The sequence below is a fragment of the Adelges cooleyi genome, unplaced genomic scaffold (genome assembly GCF_023614345.1).
Source record: "Adelges cooleyi isolate 19-005CV unplaced genomic scaffold, UGA_ACOO_1.1 ACOO_flye_CR_arks_rails_tigmint_CR_PRNA_108, whole genome shotgun sequence".
Taxonomy (NCBI): domain Eukaryota; kingdom Metazoa; phylum Arthropoda; class Insecta; order Hemiptera; family Adelgidae; genus Adelges; species Adelges cooleyi.
Genome location: NW_026095761.1, coordinates 15,339,895 through 15,358,342, shown reverse-complemented (window position 1 = coordinate 15,358,342; position 18,448 = coordinate 15,339,895). Strand labels below are relative to the sequence as shown.

General features: G+C 30.0%; 3 protein-coding genes across 4 annotated transcripts; 2 read left to right on the top strand and 1 right to left on the bottom strand.

The window, feature by feature from the left end:
• Positions 1 to 569: 569 nt before the first annotated feature.
• On the top strand, positions 570 to 5,003 carry LOC126839849 (dnaJ homolog subfamily C member 16). Of its 2 annotated transcripts, none has more exons than XM_050575279.1 (12): positions 570 to 866; positions 937 to 1,003; positions 1,208 to 1,356; positions 1,435 to 1,568; positions 1,672 to 1,818; positions 1,881 to 2,064; positions 2,134 to 2,671; positions 2,745 to 2,992; positions 3,087 to 3,317; positions 3,386 to 3,593; positions 4,557 to 4,700; positions 4,792 to 5,003. In XM_050575279.1, the coding sequence occupies exons 1-12, from the start codon at positions 718 to 720 to the stop codon at positions 4,912 to 4,914; spliced, it is 2,322 nt and encodes a 773-aa protein (XP_050431236.1). In that variant the 5' UTR covers positions 570 to 717; the 3' UTR covers positions 4,915 to 5,003. The 2 variants fall into 2 exon arrangements, with proteins under 2 accessions (XP_050431236.1, XP_050431228.1); XM_050575271.1 differs by having other exon boundaries at positions 2,745 to 3,004.
• Positions 5,004 to 5,235: 232 nt separating this feature from the next.
• Positions 5,236 to 8,683, bottom strand: LOC126839867 (60S ribosomal protein L18). The gene is made up of 5 exons (XM_050575290.1): positions 8,546 to 8,683; positions 8,383 to 8,469; positions 7,918 to 8,124; positions 7,514 to 7,637; positions 5,236 to 5,463 (listed from the first exon to the last, which is right to left on the bottom strand). Exons 1-5 carry the CDS (start codon positions 8,546 to 8,548, stop codon positions 5,318 to 5,320), a joined length of 567 nt encoding a protein of 188 aa, XP_050431247.1. The 5' UTR covers positions 8,549 to 8,683; the 3' UTR covers positions 5,236 to 5,317.
• A 2,407-nt stretch (positions 8,684 to 11,090) lies between these two features.
• LOC126841600 (uncharacterized) lies at positions 11,091 to 18,448 on the top strand. Its single transcript, XM_050578189.1, has 8 exons — positions 11,091 to 11,462; positions 13,854 to 14,189; positions 14,246 to 14,566; positions 14,674 to 14,764; positions 15,141 to 15,352; positions 15,745 to 16,197; positions 17,085 to 17,172; positions 18,219 to 18,448. Exons 1-8 carry the CDS (start codon positions 11,091 to 11,093, stop codon positions 18,446 to 18,448), a joined length of 2,103 nt encoding a protein of 700 aa, XP_050434146.1.

Sequence of the window (18,448 nt, the reverse complement as noted above, 5' to 3'; positions counted from 1 at the left end):
ATATCCGGGGATCTGTGGTTATTTTTGATAAAGTATGATAATACAATTTTATCTAATAACCATGCTAATTACAATGCTCTGTCTTTTTCAAACATTATTTCGCGGCCAAATGGGTAGGGAGTGTGGAAGGCGCAGTCCCTTTCTTTATAGGTGTATCGTTCTAAGTTCTTTAATCTTCTGTAAGAAAATACCGATTGCTGCGTAATCCGTAGACCATGACCATTGACCACCAATACAACAAGGTTTAGTCTAACCATGACAAAATAGATTTATTTTGTCATGAGTCTGACTAGATTTAATCTATTCTGTGATTTATCTTTTTATAAATGACCATTACTAAATAGAAGTAAACTTGTTAGGTTGACCTTATCATTTTGTGGCTATGGCCTATGACATTAATAATATTGTACCACAGACGTAGAAAACAATGTTTCATATTATATTATATGATTTATATATCTGTGTATTGTACCAACAGTTTAAATACTCAGGTTATTATTATCAGGTTGGCCAACATTGTTAATATTTTTTATCAATACGTTTACACTCTTATATGATAATATACTAGGTATGCAGAGAAATAATTATTTAGAACAAAATTTGTAATATTTATTAATTTCTAAAACAATTAGCAATGTAACAAACAAGATTAAGTATGTGTATTTCGTGGTGATTTACAACATGTCTTGAGTCTATGTCAAAGAAATCTCCGTAAAAATGAAATGGCGGTTGATTTCAACCGTGCTGTTTGTGATTATTCTTACGGTGGAGCTTTCCGCCCAGGACCCGTATTCGGTTCTTGGCATTCCGAGAACGGCTTCAATAAACGATATAAAATCGGCTTACCGTAGTTTAGTGAAGAAATGGTACTATTTATATTTATTTAAGAGGTATAGTTATTTTTACATAATAAATGTTGCTCATGTTGTATTTCAGGCACCCGGATAAAAATGACAATCCCGAAGCTGCCACAAAATTTATCGAAATCACTAGAGCTTATGAAGTAAATAATTTTATGTAAAAGCTAAAAATTTTAAAAGAAAGTGAAAGGTTATCAAGAAGCTAAAAGTGAATTAAAAATGCATATTTATTGTCGATTATAATGCGATAAATACTAGCCTTAAAGTTTACAAATTTGTATTATGTTTTATAAATTACTAAAAACTATAGTAGATGATATTGCTAATGATCAATTTTTATAATTTAGATGTTAACAAATAAAGATAAACAGGCCCAAACAAATAGTTACACAAGTAGTTTTAATCAATTTTTCGACTTTGATATGGATAACTTCTTTGACAACATGCACCAACGACATAATTTCGATTTTTTTCGTAAACTCCAGATCAACGTTGAGTGAGTAACAGTAAAAAAATAGCACATAAAAAAAATATTTTATTCAAATTTATAATGTTAAAATTGTAATTATTTTAGTGAATTCAATTTATTAAAGGATACAGAAAAAAGCAAAAAACTTACTCTGATATTATTTTATTCAGAGTTTTCTTTAAATTTTTTAAAAGTACAGTCAATGCTTAAAAAAGTAATTGAAGACTTAACACTTATTGGTAAGTCAGAAACTTTGTTTTAAATAAGTTATATTCTTTAATTTATTTACTATGTCTATGACAGTTTTAGAGCAAAATCATAATTTACTTGTTTTGTATTCAGGTGTTGATTTTAAAACAATGAATAAAGATGTGGAAACTTATGCTTACTGGAAGACCAGTGGAGTTTCTGTTCCGCACTTAGTCTCTATTGTAGATGCAAATGTTATGGTTTTCCGAGAAAATATTCTAAGTTCTGACAGTATTATCGGTAAATATTGAAGTTATAAGGAATAGTTAAAAAAAGTTCTTAATTTTTTTTTTTTTTTTTAGATTTTGTTCGCAAAAGCTTTCCAGTTAATCTCGTTCCTGAATTTAATGACATCAATATAGATAAGTTCTTAAATGCTTGGTCATCTGATAACCGCGTACGAGCATTAGTCATGCAACCAAAATCACCGCTGAAGTTGCGTTACGCTATAATTGCCCTCGAGTATAGAGACCACATAAATTTTGGGTAATAGAAACGTGTATTATCATAGTTATGTGTATTTCATCAGTTTTTAATTGTTGGATTTTTTTACAGTTTTATGAATATCGGCCTATACGAGTGCCTTTCAACACGTGATCGATACAAAGTATCGCACAATCAAGATACACTGTTGATCTTAAAAGAAAATATTAGGCTCCCCGCCGCTCATATGTCTATGACTAGTATACCGATAGTTGGATTGCGTACTCTTATAGAAAGCAATAAGTATTTGATATTGCCTAGGCTTTCCTCGCAAGACGTATTTGACACCCTTTGCCCCGTCGATCAAAATCGTTTTTGTGTCGTACTAGTATCCCGTAACTCACCAAATCACGATGCTCATAGACAATCCATTAGACGTTTTGCGCAAGAAGCTAGAACATTATATCCTGATGATGATCGGCTTGCATTTATGTACATCTTTAGAGAAAGGCAACCGCATTTTATTAATTCACTGATACAAGGTGACGAGAGTCCGAGTGAACCATTATTGCACATTGTATTATTAACTCGTCTTAACGAAATTATGGTCAGCTATAAATGGTTGTTGGGAGAAAATTTCAATGACTGGGCTAACTATGAGCTGACCAAAGTAAGAAGTGAAATTTTAAAAAATTATTCACTTATTTGGAATTTGCAAGGCTAAAATAATGTTTTCTTTATAGGAGAGATTGACGGGAGTATTGAACGCGTTGCTCGATAGTGAAACCACGTGGACTTTAAGTAGTGAAGCTCATATCGGTGCCGTGTTAGACGAACACAGTCAGAGTCTTTTGATGCGCATTATTGCCAGAGCTCATCAGCACATCAATACAATTTTTTTCGTTATTACTAATGCAATTCTAAACAACGGCGTTTCTTTTATGATCACAGCTTTGATAATGATTACAGTGACGTGGTTTTCCTTCTACTTGTATGATTATGTGTTTGTATAAAATATCTAATTTTATTTCTCCACCCTACCATCAATGTATTATATTTATAATTTTAATTTCATTTTATTATAGTGAAAAAGAAATAAAAGATGTTAATGAAAAGTTTGGTAAACAAGCCAAACAGAAATCGAGTCAAGTGTCCAAACACCGCGAACTCAAACTTCACGAATTAAGAGCCGAAACCTATAACGGGTTGGTACGTTTAATCAAGCCAGGATGTCGTACAATTATACTGTTGATAGACTCCAACAGTGCTACAGTATTAGTTAGACAGTTTTACGGTATAGTCTGGCCTTATAGAAAGTAAGTTTTAATTTAGTATATTATTAATATGTATGTACAATTCAAATTTGACTTTTATTGTTTAAAAGGAATAAATCGCTGATGTTTGGATATTTAAATTTGGATCGCTTGCCGTCCAGAGAATGGTATCGTGAGTTACTGTCACTAAGTCTCGCAGAGACAGATAAACGTATTCATATTAATACGAAAAACTGTGTCGGCACAGTTCTATCTTTGTGTTCTTTGAAAAAATACTATTGCATGTATCACGCTAAACATCCAGAATCTTCACGACATGTAAGTAGTTGTACTTAATTTTAAAATTGTCACTGTGTGTATAGTAGTTCACAATTATTGATGACATATTTATTTTAGATAAAAGTAATTCCAATTGAAATAATTACTTTTAAGTTAAATAATCAAAAATAATTTATAACCAATGTTCCAATTCAAATATTGTTTTTAAAGATAACTTTTAAAAGTAAAATAACAATATAAATATTATATCCCCAAACATATGTGCCCATTTAATTCCCTCACTTTTAAACCCATTGTTTTCTTCAACACTAGTTTTCTCGGCCTCCACGTTAAAAACCTATGTTCTCTCCCCCCTTTCACAATCTCTTTTCCGATTATATCTCCTCTTCGTTTTCTAATACACGTATTATAAACACAGTCGGTTCGGTATCAGCCAATTTGGCAGGCTGTTCCTTTTTTATTCCTTACTTAAATATATCCTTTTCTTCTAAATTACATCCATTTTTTCAAATTCTTTCCTTTCTAAAGAGCTTCTCAATTTAATTTAAGTTTTAAGTTTATATCAATGTTATTTAGTTTTACGCACTCTCCGATTGTTTTTTTTCTTATTGTTTTGTTTTCTCGTATTTTATATTGTCACTTAAAATCATATTATTACTAATAATGTAACTTTACATTAGTTGTTGAGCCAAATATTTTTTATTAATCAACTGTTAAAAAAAAAAACATTATTTCTGAAAATCCCATTATATTATGATAAGTGATAACACATGTTTTTAATCTTTAATTTCTAAAAAGGAATTTAGAAAAATTTTCTATTCGTTTATAACTTACTGGAAAATTAAGCAATATATAAAAGCAAACAATAGTTTTGGTTTTTTTTTTTGTGTAATTAAGTTTAATATTATATATAAGGCGAACCATTTTATTTCATTATAATGCTTAACATAACAAATGAATAATAGAACATTTTTAAAAAATATATATTTATTTTCTACTCAGAAAAACGATAAGTGGAGAAGAGTTGGAATGAGACCACCAAAAAATGGTAAAGAGTTTTGGGGTTTCGACGAACAATCCGAAGAGGAACCTTTAAGTTTTGATGAAGACGAAGAAAGTGCAGTTGGATTTAAACCAATTTTAAAGGTACTAAAAATTAAAGTATTATTCAGTGGTTGTCGGTTGATATTACTATATTATATGTGTATAATTAATGTTATTTATGTACTTGGACTAGGAAAAGGAAGAAGACATACATCTTGAAAATTTACTAGACGGATTACCCATGTGGTTGGATAGGTTGTTCGAGGGTAGCACTACACGTTATCAAATCAATTATTGGCCAGACTTCAAAGTTTAAATTGAAGAAATTGTGATCAAATTGGTTGCTAAGCTGTAATAATTGTATTTACTAATTTTAAATTAAACATGTCGGTTTTACTATTTTTATTCTAGTCTATATTTAATACGCATTCATTGTAAAGGTGTTTTTATGAATGAATAATGTTGCTTATAATATGTTTGTTTTTAAATTTAAGCTTATTGTGGTGTTTCCTCCTATTGTAATTTCTTTTCCTATTGTATTATAATTATTGTGGTTTTCTCAGTTTTTGTGAACTTTTTAAATACCATTTTAGAATACTATTTTTTGTTTTCAAAATAAAATTTAAATTGCATCTCGTAAAGTGTATTTGTCGACAACAAAAGTCCCTTTATTTTCACAGTATATAATAAAAATATAATAGAGTAAAAAGATAGGGTGATCATTTCTTGAAACCACAACCACGCCTTCTACCACGAGCACGTTCAAACTTGCGTCCTTTAGAGCGAACGTAAGGCTTAGTGTGACTGTGAGGTACACCTGGAGCTGGACCAAAGTGTCTGCATGATTCACGAGAGTTGCGTTTTCCTATAAAAACAAATCATTATAATATTAATATTAAAAACATTATAGCTGAATACTAAGTAAGGGAAATACTGCTACCCTAATCAACCAAACGTTCCACTAGAGTCCACTTTAAACTAACTGGCGGTCGGTGGTCACTCGAACCCCCCAGACACCACAAAGCAATCGAAAGGGTACATATTTAGATAAAACCTAAAATATATCCTTTTGATTGATTAGTGGAGTCTGTGGGCGGTGTCACCAACTGCCAGTTCGTTTGACGGGGTCTTTAAAAACGTATTCAAATAATATAATTAATAATAATTTGGAAAGAAATTAATTGTTTATAATTTAGAATATCATATCATTTTTAAGGCTCACCTTTGGGAGTGAGACACTATAAAAGTTGGTCTGTGTATTCATTCAGTAACCCGTCCATTCCCAACTAATCATCATGTCCAACCCCTTTAACCCGCCGTTGGTCGCATGGTGAGACTTTCTCACCATAAGATAATGTTCATCACTATAGGCTATTATGTTTTATTATTGTCTTGTTTTATCCCTAACCTTATCAATACAATTTAGTCTAAGTAAAGAATTATATATACAAAAAAAAATTAACCATTTATTGTCAGTAACCGTTGAACTGATTAGTAATAATCTTCAGTTTGTGCACAATACGTGAGAGTTCTCTATTCAAAACTAAGCAACTTTTTATTTTTATTTTACTACTGATTTCGCATGAATATACATTTTGAATAATATATAGAATATGTTTATAGTATATATCTTTGGGTAATTATTAAAATTTAAGGTTGCATGTAAAAAAAGAGTGAGAATCTCACCACACGTCACCACTGACATAGAAAAAAAAGAATGTGACGAACGACAGGTTAAAACTAAAAATAAAGAAAATAGATAACAAGCAACTAGTTATCTTTAAAAGAAACTAAAAACCTTGCAAAGCTAATAATACCTAGGTTTCACTTGAACATTTTTTTACTACTAGAAATAAAATTCATCGAAAACATTTATATTTATTTGAAATATATTATTATTTATAGATTCAAAAAATTTGTTAAATAAAATGATTTATTAAAAACAAATTAGTTTACTTGATCATTTATTACTATATGTATAAGTTATTTTAGCTATTTATTAATAAATGATTTAAATACATCTTAATTTTAAATAATCATTTGTCTATAATTTTTACTGCATGAATTATATAAAATCAAGTGAGTAAATTTATAACAAGAATTTAAATTTAAAATAATTAAATAGTAGTTTTTAAAGATAACACCCAAGTCATTTATTTTAGTTTATATTATAGCTTCAAAGGCAAAAGGACGTAAGCATCAAGTTCTGTTCAAAAAAAGGCAGATCACATCAATAATAACTAGTTTTAATTTATTCAAAAATGCGTTGAAAGCACAATTAATTCAAGTACACCCAAACACTTGTACAATAAGTATTAATAAGCAACAATATAGCTGTGTAAGCACCAATCTAATTTCAGACTAAGTTTAAGAGGACGTTATACACACAATTTTTCAGTGTAAAAATATGTCCATACAAGATGCGTTTTTGCATTATGATTTTTGAAAAAAAAGACCTATGAAGAAAACATTTATTTTGGAGACAATGTCATATCATTTTTAAGATTAACCGCTTTTTTTTTTTTTTTAATATCTGTAACTTTTTTCATGTTATATTATTTAAAATCGGATATCACATTGCCTCCAAAATGTTGTTATTTTAAAATTTCATATTACGTTTTTTGTTTTAAAACAACCATGGACCTAGTATAATGCATTTTCACAGATATGTTTTAGATAGAAAAAATTACTGTTCAGGATGCTGGGATAGTTTGAAAAATAAATTAACTAACAACGTGAGTCCTAATTACTAAACTAATATTTACACATTACAGTTTAAGTTTTAAATTAAGGTTTTTAAAAAAAAAAATTGCCTATACCTAATTAAATTTTTTTAATTACTAAAAAATAGTTTATTACGTATGTGTAGCCTTCTCTTAGCAATTACAAAATTAAAATTAAAAATGAATATTCACCTTGTAACAAAACTGTATTTTTTCCAGTAGGGGCTTTCAAAGCTAATTGATCGAAAGTCATGATTTTACCACCAGCTTTCAAAATACGAGCTCTAGCTCCAGCCGTGACACGTAGTGCACAAACCTAAACAACAAATAAGACATATTTTCTACAATTACCAAAAACAATTGCGTAGTGTTTGAATGTATGCAATTATAACACATACTGTGATTAAAATAAACAAGCACGATTGCTAGATAATATTGTGCAAGAAAATTGCCCCGCACTTGAAAAAATAAGTATTTTTTTAATGTTAATTTCTGATTACAATTTATAAAATATTCTATGACTGAGGCAAATGTGCGACGATAGGAAAATTTTGTAATCTAGCAATCAGGCCTACTTATTTTGTCATGACACATACTGTGAGTTTAGGTGTTTTCATTAATCGCTTGTCATCAACGATGGTGCCGACCACAACAACAATACGCTTTTCATCATTGATCTTGTTCATCTTCTTTGCGATAGCTGTCAATGATATTGGTGGCCTGTTGATACGCGACATAAACAGACGTCTCAATATGATTTTATTGAAATGAGAACGGGTACGGCGAGCCAAGTAACGGTACAACTAAAATTGTATAATTTACATTATTAACACACCAAATATTTTAATTTGTAATGAACGGGTTGGCAGTAAGAACCCAATCCCAAAAATCCCAGTGGTTTCCAGCCCAGAAAACGTTAAGTATTTACCCAAAAATATAGTTTTGGATATACAGAAATGAAAAAAAATTATATGGGTCGGGGGTTTCAAAACAAAACAAGTTATGGTCAACTCCGCATTTGATACATCCAAAAGGTAAAATCAACACTTATTCGTACATACCTTAACCAACAATAACAGATACACATCTTTGGACTTAGGCGCAGTCCGCTTGGCCTTGTGCCCTCGTTTATGATCGATGTCGATACCCTAAGGAATACAAATGCATTAATAAAATTATGAGTTAACCACTTGGAAAAGCGGATTAAAACGGATGAAAACTTACCATTTTGTTTTCACACTATGCCGGACGAGTTCGAATAGCGACGTTTCGAAAAAGGATCACGGCGCTCGCCACAGCACACTGGCAATAGCAGATAAACATTGGAGTGCAGGTTAGCCATCCGTGAGCGACAAAAATTTCTCTCGCTTCTCTCATGAGAAACGCGTTCAGACACTGCAACCGCAGCTGCATTGATTACTGTTCATATCAGCTGGTGCCTGTTATCAATTTTAATCAAATCTTGAACGGTGAACCTTGAATTATCAATTAAGGTAATCATCTTGGATCAAGCTGTGGCCGAGATAGATTTGTGAATCCACCTTACCATGGACATAATATAAGACCACCGTCTTGTAAAATATCGTGATAATGATATAGATTCTGATGACTTAAGCATGATTTCAAAACGGTCTGGTTTGGAAATTGAAACCTGAGCGTTTTTTATTTGTTATAGGCTTAACATAATAACAAGTTAATATTAAATGATTTCATCTTAATTCTTATAAATTATCTTATTTAATATTGTACATAAAGTGGATTGATTAATCTATATTGAGGTTTGACTATACAGTAATATAGTAGGTATTTTATAAACAAAAGTGGGCATTAAAACTTTAACTATTTTTGAAAAACATAAGATACTTGATATTTAGATTTTAGAAGGTAGACTTAAACAAATATTCAAACGTACAGAATAAGATGAAAATACCACAAATCGATGTTTTTTTTACAATTTTTATAGGCGATAGAAAAAATAACTAGAAATGCTAGAATGATTCGAATTTAGCGAAATAAATATGTATTTTAATTTTTGTGTTAAGTAGCTAAATTATTCCTTTATTGGAACCTGGATCAAAATACAATTGTAGGTTTTTTGCCAATTCCAAATCTAGCTAAGATTTTGCATAACACATTTTTTATAAATCGATTCTAAATTTGTGAACAATGCAGTTTATCTAATGGCTAATGCTATTGTAAATGTATGTTGTATAATCTTATATGTAAACTTAAAAAAAAAATGTAATATTGATTTGAATAAACATAATATAGATATTAAGGTTATAATTAAGATATTCTACATAAAACCAAAGATTAACTTGTTAGGTATTTTAAGACTACACTAGTAAAGAATTGTTTCTCAAAATTAAAATCAGAATTAAAATATAATTTTACATTAAAAAACTAGTACAGTGAAGTCGGGGGGAGAACGGGGACAGAGCATGTTGGGACGGGGGAGGTCACAAGTCTATATTATTACAACTGATAAAACCACTTTTAATAAAACGCTTAAATGCGAATTTGTAGAAATACAAATATCGAAAATATAATTGTACCTATTAACAATAATGTGCTCAAAAATGTATTTTTGGTATTAGAGTTGATAGGAATAGGATAGAAATAAAATTATAATTAAAATAAATTAATTGAATTAAAATAATTTTAAAAAAACAAGGGAGCAGGTTTTTATATTACTATATAATATAAATAAATATGAAGTATTAGTTTTATATTATATTAAATATATTACCTTTTTAAATGTTTAAATGATATGCGCTTCAATATTAATTAATAAATGATGTATTATTTAGACAATTATGTGGGGGAAAAAAATTGTATTTTTATTTGATATATACAATCTATATTTACATAGTAGTATATTTGATATTGTTATTTACAATAGCATTTTTTATTTAAGTAAGAAACCGCCTACCGATGACTTCCCGGAGAAAACAATTAAACATTATTACAGTTATGAAATACATTTATAATTTTAAATACTTTTTTTAATTGTCTAATTTATTGTTTTTGTAATATGTTCACTAACCCATAATCAATAGGTATTAGTTTTTTGTTATAGTTGGAGAGGCTCGCGGTTCTTTAACATCCGGTCCTAAATTTTGGAGTTCTCAAACTGTACCTATTCTAAAAGGATACAGTTATAAAAAACTAATATTTTTTTAGGCTACAAGTTGTCATAATAATAGCGGTTGAAAAACAAAATATTTATAGAATTATTATAAATATTTTAAGGGGATTAAAATAGTCATTTTAGGAAAATTGTTTTGCTGCTGAAAAATGTATTAAACAGAGCATACAATCCGAAATCGTTTTTTATTTTATTTACAGAATTTGTTCTAAGAAACTTTGCCATAAAACAGATTGTTGTTTTTCACAAAAAGTGTGTTTTTCTGACGTCGTACTAAGGGAATTAGGTTTGATTCAAAAAATACAATTGGTTTACGTGTTATTTTTTAGTTATTTTGAATAACATATTTGGTTGCGATTAATGCAAATAAAATACATATAGCATACTTAAACAAAAATAGTTAAAAAACAAGTAAAAACATGGTAACTGACTATACTGTAAATTATAACATACATTTTACAGTGTACTAAATATAATGTCAAATAGTTTAACAGTAGATTTCCTTCCGTATAGTTGTATTATAGTTTCATACGATTATTTTTTTTAATTTTCAAGATGAGTTCAAAACTATGTATTCTTATTATGTGTTTATGTATTCAAATTCGTCTTTCCGCAATAGCGATGAATTTACCGCAGCCAGTTTCTTCACCGACTGAGCAAATCAAGACACCGGATTTATGTGCGATTGATTCATCACAAAATAGTGATCCAATGGTTCCACCGGATTCGGGGGCAACAGATTTATTACAAAAAGATCTACTACTGAATGAGCCAATGGTTCTACCGGAGACAGATTTTTGGATGACAGATCCATCACCGAAAGATCAACCGCCGAGTGATTCGACGGATCTACCTGGAAAGAAATTGTGGACGATAGATGTATCACAAGAAGATTTAACGACTAGTGATTCAACGGATCTACAGGAGACGAATTCTTGTGGGATGGATTTATCGCAAACAGATAATACAACGTTAAGTGAAATGACCGATGCGGCAAACAAGCATTTGGCGGTTACAAACCTAAAAGATATGTTATGGATGGAAAATAATTTTTTTAATTATCCAAAAAACGTAAGATAATAAATATGGGTTCTCAAACTTTACATAACAAATGAGTAAAAGTATACTAACGTTAGTTTAAGTACAATGATTTATGACTCGTAGGTCGTATAGAGCAATCAATTATTTATTGGCGAACAGGGTAGTTATAACGTGTAAAATATACTTTGAATAAATAATTAATACTTGGCAGAACTTTCATGTTGATACTTGATCCTAACTACATTTAAATTTTCCTTCTAAATAATATATAATAAACATTTTGATACATACTATATTAATCTGAAATGTTATTTATTGTCTACAAATCTATTCAAATGTTTCAACAGTATTGATTTTAATATTAGCTACGTAGGTAGACGTAAAAAAATATCGCATTAAATCACATTTTTATTTACCCATTGGCAACAAATGTTTATTAGTATACCAAAATGTACGTACAATATTGTATGTATATTATTGTATTTTCTTTTTTAGGTATGTGTGATAAATGATAATACATAAAATATCACATTTACTTTTTAATTTTTAAACTAGGTTTTGAACTAGATTTTTGAAAATTGGAAACATGGCCAAAAATATAAAAAAAGCCAGTACAGTGGGGTCGGGGCATAGTGTGGACGGAGAGGTCACAGGTCTACAGATTTTATTATAACTGAAAGTGATTAAATCACTTTTAAATTAACGCTTCGATGCGAATCTGTGGATAGTATGTTCAAACTAGTTATAGTGGTTTAGAAGATATCGTGGGACCAGCAAAAATGTACTTAAAATTTAATATTTAGTCTTGTGCAGGATGGATACGATAAGGGTTGATCGTCTGTCTATAAAAATGTTCTGTCATAGTTACCTATGTATCGTAATTAACAATATAATGAAAATATTTTCATTACCTGTTGACTGTTGTGTCACACACACATAGCAACCTACAAACTGACTACGGTTAAAGTGTAAATTTACCCTATTTTTGGGGTTTTTCCTTAATAAAAAAAAACTTGACTACAGATTTTTGAGAAAATTGTATATGTTATAGTTCCATTTTAGATCTACCTTTGATCTAATTTTCAGATCTAAATCTCTAAAACTTTTCTTGAAAAAGTGAAATAAAGAAAAAAATTCTATCCCTTCTAAGGAAAAGGGTTTATGATATTTCTTTTGGTTTGTTAATGTTTATCGATAGTACTGTGTTTGAAGAACAATTCATATAAATTTGGAATATTTTCGACTATTTTTAAAAAAGTTATAGAACATCGTAATTTTAAGTTGAAAAATTTGTACATTTTTTAAGTGTTTTTCTCGATTTTGATGGGGAAGTGGTGACTTTTTAAAATTTTTGGCCTGTTAAAGTACCTTCCAGGTACGATTTCTGATCTATAGAGTTGCTACACGAAGAAATCGGTTCAGCGATTTACGAGATATCGTGGGTCCAGACAAAAAAAAAAATAAATAAAAATAAAAAAAACACATCATTGTAAAAACAATACCTTCTCAGCTCCGCATCGAAGCTAAAAAAAGTAATATAATATTATATTCTATTAAAAATATTTTATTATTACCTAATTGGTATTTTTCGCATTAAAATATGTTTCTCAAGATAGTCAAAGCTGTATTCAAGCATAGAGGCTTTAACGTGTATAATTGTTCAAAATCTAAGTAAATGTAATTACGATGTTATTTTAACATGTTCGTTATTACTTATATTTTTTTTTGAGAACAACTAAAAAAATAATTGATTAAACAAATTTTAGTTGTAGTGCTTTCTCATAGTACCTACATCTCCGATGGTTAAAATATAGGATTTTCGACTTTAAATTATGTTTAAGTTGTTTATGCTTTTGATTTGATTACACTAGTGTTGTTTACCCGCAGGATCTATTAAAAACTCATACTTCGCCGAGTGAGATGACAGATGCGTCTATGATCGATTACAATTACAGTGATTACAAATTGAAGAACTCAATGCTAAAAGAATCATTATTGAAGAAACGACGGTTTTTTGTACCTTCAAGTGTAAGTTTCATAATATTGATCGACAAATTTTACCATAAACAATAAGAGTAATTATTTTAACGTTAGTACTTATGTATGTTTAATGACTTATGACTAGTTAGTCGTATAAAACAATCAATAAGCTATTGGCAAATAGGGTACATTACAAACAGACATTTGATATTAATGTAAAAAGTTTGTTGTGGTATATTTAATTTTTATTTTTAGTGTCCCCTTAGTATATCTCCGAGCGCAAAAAGCTGCTTTTGCGACTTTAAATAATGTTTTGGTTGTTTATGCTGTTGATTTAATAACAATGGTGTTGTTTACTCACAGGACGAAGATGTTTTCGAAGATTCTGATGATGTTATGTATGACTCGTCGGACTCGTCGGGCTCTGTCGAAGTGGACCTTTTTGAAGGTACGCAATTCTTACCCGTTGATTCAACGTGGCAGGAAACAACTACCAAACGGTTATGTGAAGAATATCGTGATATGTTTCATAACGATAGCTTAACACTCGAATATTCCACGACGCAGGAAGAATCGACCAATAATATAAGAGATGAGGTTAAGATCGAAGAAGAACACAATTTATCGACCAATAATATATGTGACGAAGTTAAGATCGAAGAAGAACACAATTTATCGACCAATAATATATGTGACGAGGTTAAGATGAAGAAGAACACAATTTATCTACCAATAAGATATGTGATGACGTTAAGATTGAAGAAGAATCCAATTTATCTACCAATAAGATATGTGATGACGTTAAGATTGAAGAAGAATCCAATTTATCTACCAATAAGATATGTGATGACGTTAAGATTGAAGAAGAACCAAATTTATCGACCAATAATATATGTGATGTGATTAAGATTGTAGAAAAACACAATTGGTCTGAAGTAATGGGGAAACCACTGACCGAAGAAGTCGCATGCAAAGGTTTCGTTGGTGAGGACACCGAATCTTTGTTCAAGACGTTGTCATGGTGGGTGACTGGCTCGGAAATCTATGACAAAAAATTAAGGGAAATATTCAAAAAAGTAATTACATTTTTGATCACAGTCAAACAGTGAAAATTCCAATATAAAAATAATGTTTGACTGAAGTATCATTATCATTACAAATTGTGCTGTTTTTATTTTTCAAGTTTATAGAAGTCGATGCAGATGTGGGGAGATATTTTAAAACTGAGAAAAAACGCAAGTCCTTTCTAGACGATAGAGAAAAAGCTGACCAATGTAAGACTCAAGTTTCTTAAATTGTTTAGTGTTTTTCTTTGCCTTCAAAAAACAAGTATTGGCCCCCAAAAAAATGTACACTAATCATGAAAACGTATTTTTTACTATTCCCGATAATACATAATAATAAACGTACTCGACCCATTTTTACTTTCAATTCCAATAAAAAATAATTCTAAATAAATCTTTTTTATTTTTTAAAATCACCGAAAATCTGACTATTAATATTACAATCACCATGTCACCATTTAGTTTCAATACCAGCGTTTACCTAAAATTAAATATACGCGTCTGTTCTTCATGCTTGCCTCCGTTAGTAACTTAGTATTCTATTTGAAATTTACCTTGTTATTCACAATATTATTATACGTTTAAGATGATTATGCCATGAATATAGTCAAGAAAGAGTTACAATGCGCAGCATTTTTTCTAAGAACTACTATAATGGTGTTCAATTTGGTCGATCAATTTGGGAGTATTTGGAAGGCGTACTATAAAAATGTAAATAAAAAGATAATTGGAGACAAAGAGCACTGTATTTATTTAAGACTTGATAATGAGACGCATTTTGAAATAGTGGTGGACGTAGTAAGTATATTGTTTAAATTTATTGAGCCTAGGGAATGACATTATCCAATACCTAACGTTTGAATATATTGGCAATACTGATAAAAAAAAACGAATACTTCGTCCGGTGTAAACCGCAAAAAATATTGATGTAGGATAGTTTGTTATCAGTCTTATCAGCAAGCTAAAATATAATATATTTTTAAAAAAAATAAACTAAAAAAAAAAAATACCAAGATTACCGATCATTTTATATATACCAGTATTTTACCAAACACATATAAATTAAGCGCAAAATTAATGATTGATAATATATGATTAAAAAAAAGATTTATAACAAACTATTTAAATCAGTAGCTACTACGTCTAAAAACATAGTATTGCAAATTTTAATTATTACATTTTGCACTTAGAAAGAAGAAATGGAATTTAATTTTGAAATGGAAATGCACGAACGGTCGAATTTTGGTCAACGACCTTTTGGAGAAAAAGTATGGGGAGAACGTTATTCGGAAAATATGCCAGGCCTTAACGGTAAAAGAAAAGAGAGGTGGGAGGCATCTTCCTATGAATACGATAATATGATGAAAAATAAATTGATACCCAAAAGTATAAATCCGTCACCAGAGGATTTCGAAACAAACAAATGGTTCTATCCTGTAAATTCTGACTGGCAAATAAGGATGACCAATAAATTAAAAATACCTTTAACAAAAGTACGCGATGAAGTAGGCAAAAAAAACCTCAATCCTTATATTATCACCAAGAGTATTAGAGGTGATGGAAACTGTTTGTTCAGGGCGCTATCCTATTGGGTTACCGGCTCGGAAGAACATTACAACATAATGCGGAAGTGTATAGTTGATGTAATAAACACATTTTTAAGTAATAAACCAAATTATAAAAAATATTTCCTAAAATCACGCTTTTGCTCGTTATTGGCCACGAAAAAATATAGGGGAGAGTTAAATAAAAGCGTGATTTTTAAACTTATTTTTTATTTTTTGTAGTCTTCATTTTACCCCTTAATTTTTGCAATTTTAAATTGGGTGGAAAACTGATGGACGCAAAAAGGTAGTTTATAAATAATTTTACAAAGTTCTTATTTAACCTAGGTGAATAAAAAGTTATAGGCCACACAAAGTAAAAATAGTGTCAAAGAGTGGGTTACTTATTTAATTTTTGCACACACACACACACGCACACCGTGACACAGAAATAAAGAACTTTTTAGTTATTAGTTAGTATTGCGTTCCCATTTTAATTGAGAAAAAATGGTGTATTTTATTGAAATACATATTTAATTATTTATATACATAAAATAAAAATAATATTCAGGGTGTTTGTCTAAATCTTTAATTAGAAGAAATTAATTTTTGAAATTTTTGCTCAATAAAGCACGTTTTAGGTACGATTTCTGGTATGAAAAAATCGGTTTAGTAGCTTAGGAGGTAATCGTGGGTGTCCAGACACAAAAATAAAAAAAACGGAACCGTTTAAACCAAGTACAGTACAAATCATAAGAAATATGTTGTACAGAATACGGGCACATAACACACGGACAAAACACAAAGTTATTCAATTTTTGATAAAGATACATATTATGGTCTTAATCCAATCCCAAGAATTTTTTTCCCCCAGAGAAACGTAGATAACTCTTCGAGGAAGCAATAAAAATCGTTTTATTACACAGAATTATAATAATTTAATAACTCGAGAAGGACAACTTTTAATAATTATTTTACTTTTAAAGTTTATGAAGAATGACACACAAATGGAATTTGCTCTTGGTGCTGAGAAAGTCGACGCCTATTTAAATGAAACTATGATGGCTGAAAATGGTAAGTTAATGATATAATAAATTACAATAATTACACTATAAAGAAGTATGGCGGAGTAATTTTTCCCATTGCCTATGCTAGAGTGCCTTGATATATCAAGCCTAATATGTTGAGTAATTCTGATTCATCTATTCTGTGGTTGTATTATTATAATGTGCATAATTATTTAAAGACCACCACACTAAAACGCTGGTGTCTGATAAAATGAAACAGCAAACGGATATTATTAATTAATTATTACACGATAGTTCGGACGCAAAATATTTATTATATATTTTACATTTTCACTGTCAGGTCTAAGACAACATTGTACTTGCTCACATGATAATGAATTTGGTTAATACTAAAACATCGAAGCCAGTGGCGTAATTACGGGGGGGATTTGGGTGTCGTATCCCCCCCTTGACGTTATATATATATATATATATATCACAATGGTATACATACAAAAAAATAAACCAAATTACGCCACTGATCGAAGCCACTTATTATCTACGAAGTTTACCAATTCAGCTTCATAAAACATTTAATAAAAAGTGGTAATTATTATGTGGCCGCAATTCACCAACACCGAGCTTGGGTTAGTTATTAGAAATACAACATTAATGTGCAGACTCAATTCTGAAAATATTATGTCAGCTCAGCGTTCTTCCCATACACGGGCGGAGATTTGGCGGCGGGACTTGGGCTTCTAAAAACCTTAAAATTTATCAACATTTTTTCCTATTTCAACAAATCGCTCACTAAAAAATAAATGTAGGTATTTTGAAAAACACTAATTTTAAGTTTTTAGGTTTTTACGTTTTAGCGTCCTAAGCCGGGCTTAGGATTTGCTTAGGCAAATTCTACTTGAGAGTTTATTTTTTGTAAAGTCTAGTGGCGCAATTAACTTCAAATTTTTTTTTTAAAAGAAAGTTCTCCTTTGCATTTTTTATGTCGGTAAAACTGTTTACCAAATTTTTTTTTTATAAGAAAGTCCTCCTTTATAGTTTTTATGTCGGTAAAACTGTTTACTTACCTATATTATAATTGCTATTTTTTTTTAGGTCAATGGGGAACCGACAGAGAAATTATTGCCGCAGCAGCTCTCCTAGAAACTTCAATATACGTATTCACCCCTCGTCATGAGTGGACACTGTACAAAAAGGATTTTACAATTCTAGACGATGCCGGGGAAGATGAGATGTGTCTTTATATACGCAATTGGTATCAGTCACACTACGACGTAGTAATTGACGTTCAAGATAAAGATGTTCTTTTAGGAAATTTAAAGTAG

Bases quoted from the DNA above. Each gene is read 5' to 3' on its own strand.
- LOC126841600 (XM_050578189.1), top strand. From the start codon at position 11,091: ATGAATTTACCGCAGCCAGTTTCTTCACCGACTGAGCAAATCAAGACA. The intron at 14,765-15,140 runs GTAAGACTCAAG...TATACGTTTAAG, and splicing joins TAGAGAAAAAGCTGACCAAT to ATGATTATGCCATGAATATA. The intron at 15,353-15,744 runs GTAAGTATATTG...TTTTGCACTTAG, and splicing joins TTGAAATAGTGGTGGACGTA to AAAGAAGAAATGGAATTTAA.
- LOC126839849 (XM_050575271.1), top strand. From the start codon at position 718: ATGAAATGGCGGTTGATTTCAACCGTGCTGTTTGTGATTATTCTTACG. The intron at 3,318-3,385 runs GTAAGTTTTAAT...ATTGTTTAAAAG, and splicing joins ATAGTCTGGCCTTATAGAAA to GAATAAATCGCTGATGTTTG. The intron at 4,701-4,791 runs GTACTAAAAATT...TACTTGGACTAG, and splicing joins GATTTAAACCAATTTTAAAG to GAAAAGGAAGAAGACATACA.
- LOC126839867 (XM_050575290.1), bottom strand. The intron at 7,638-7,917 runs GTATGTGTCATG...TTTGTTGTTTAG, and splicing joins TGAAAACACCTAAACTCACA to GTTTGTGCACTACGTGTCAC. The intron at 5,464-7,513 runs GTGAATATTCAT...TTGTTTTTATAG, and splicing joins AAATACAGTTTTGTTACAAG to GAAAACGCAACTCTCGTGAA.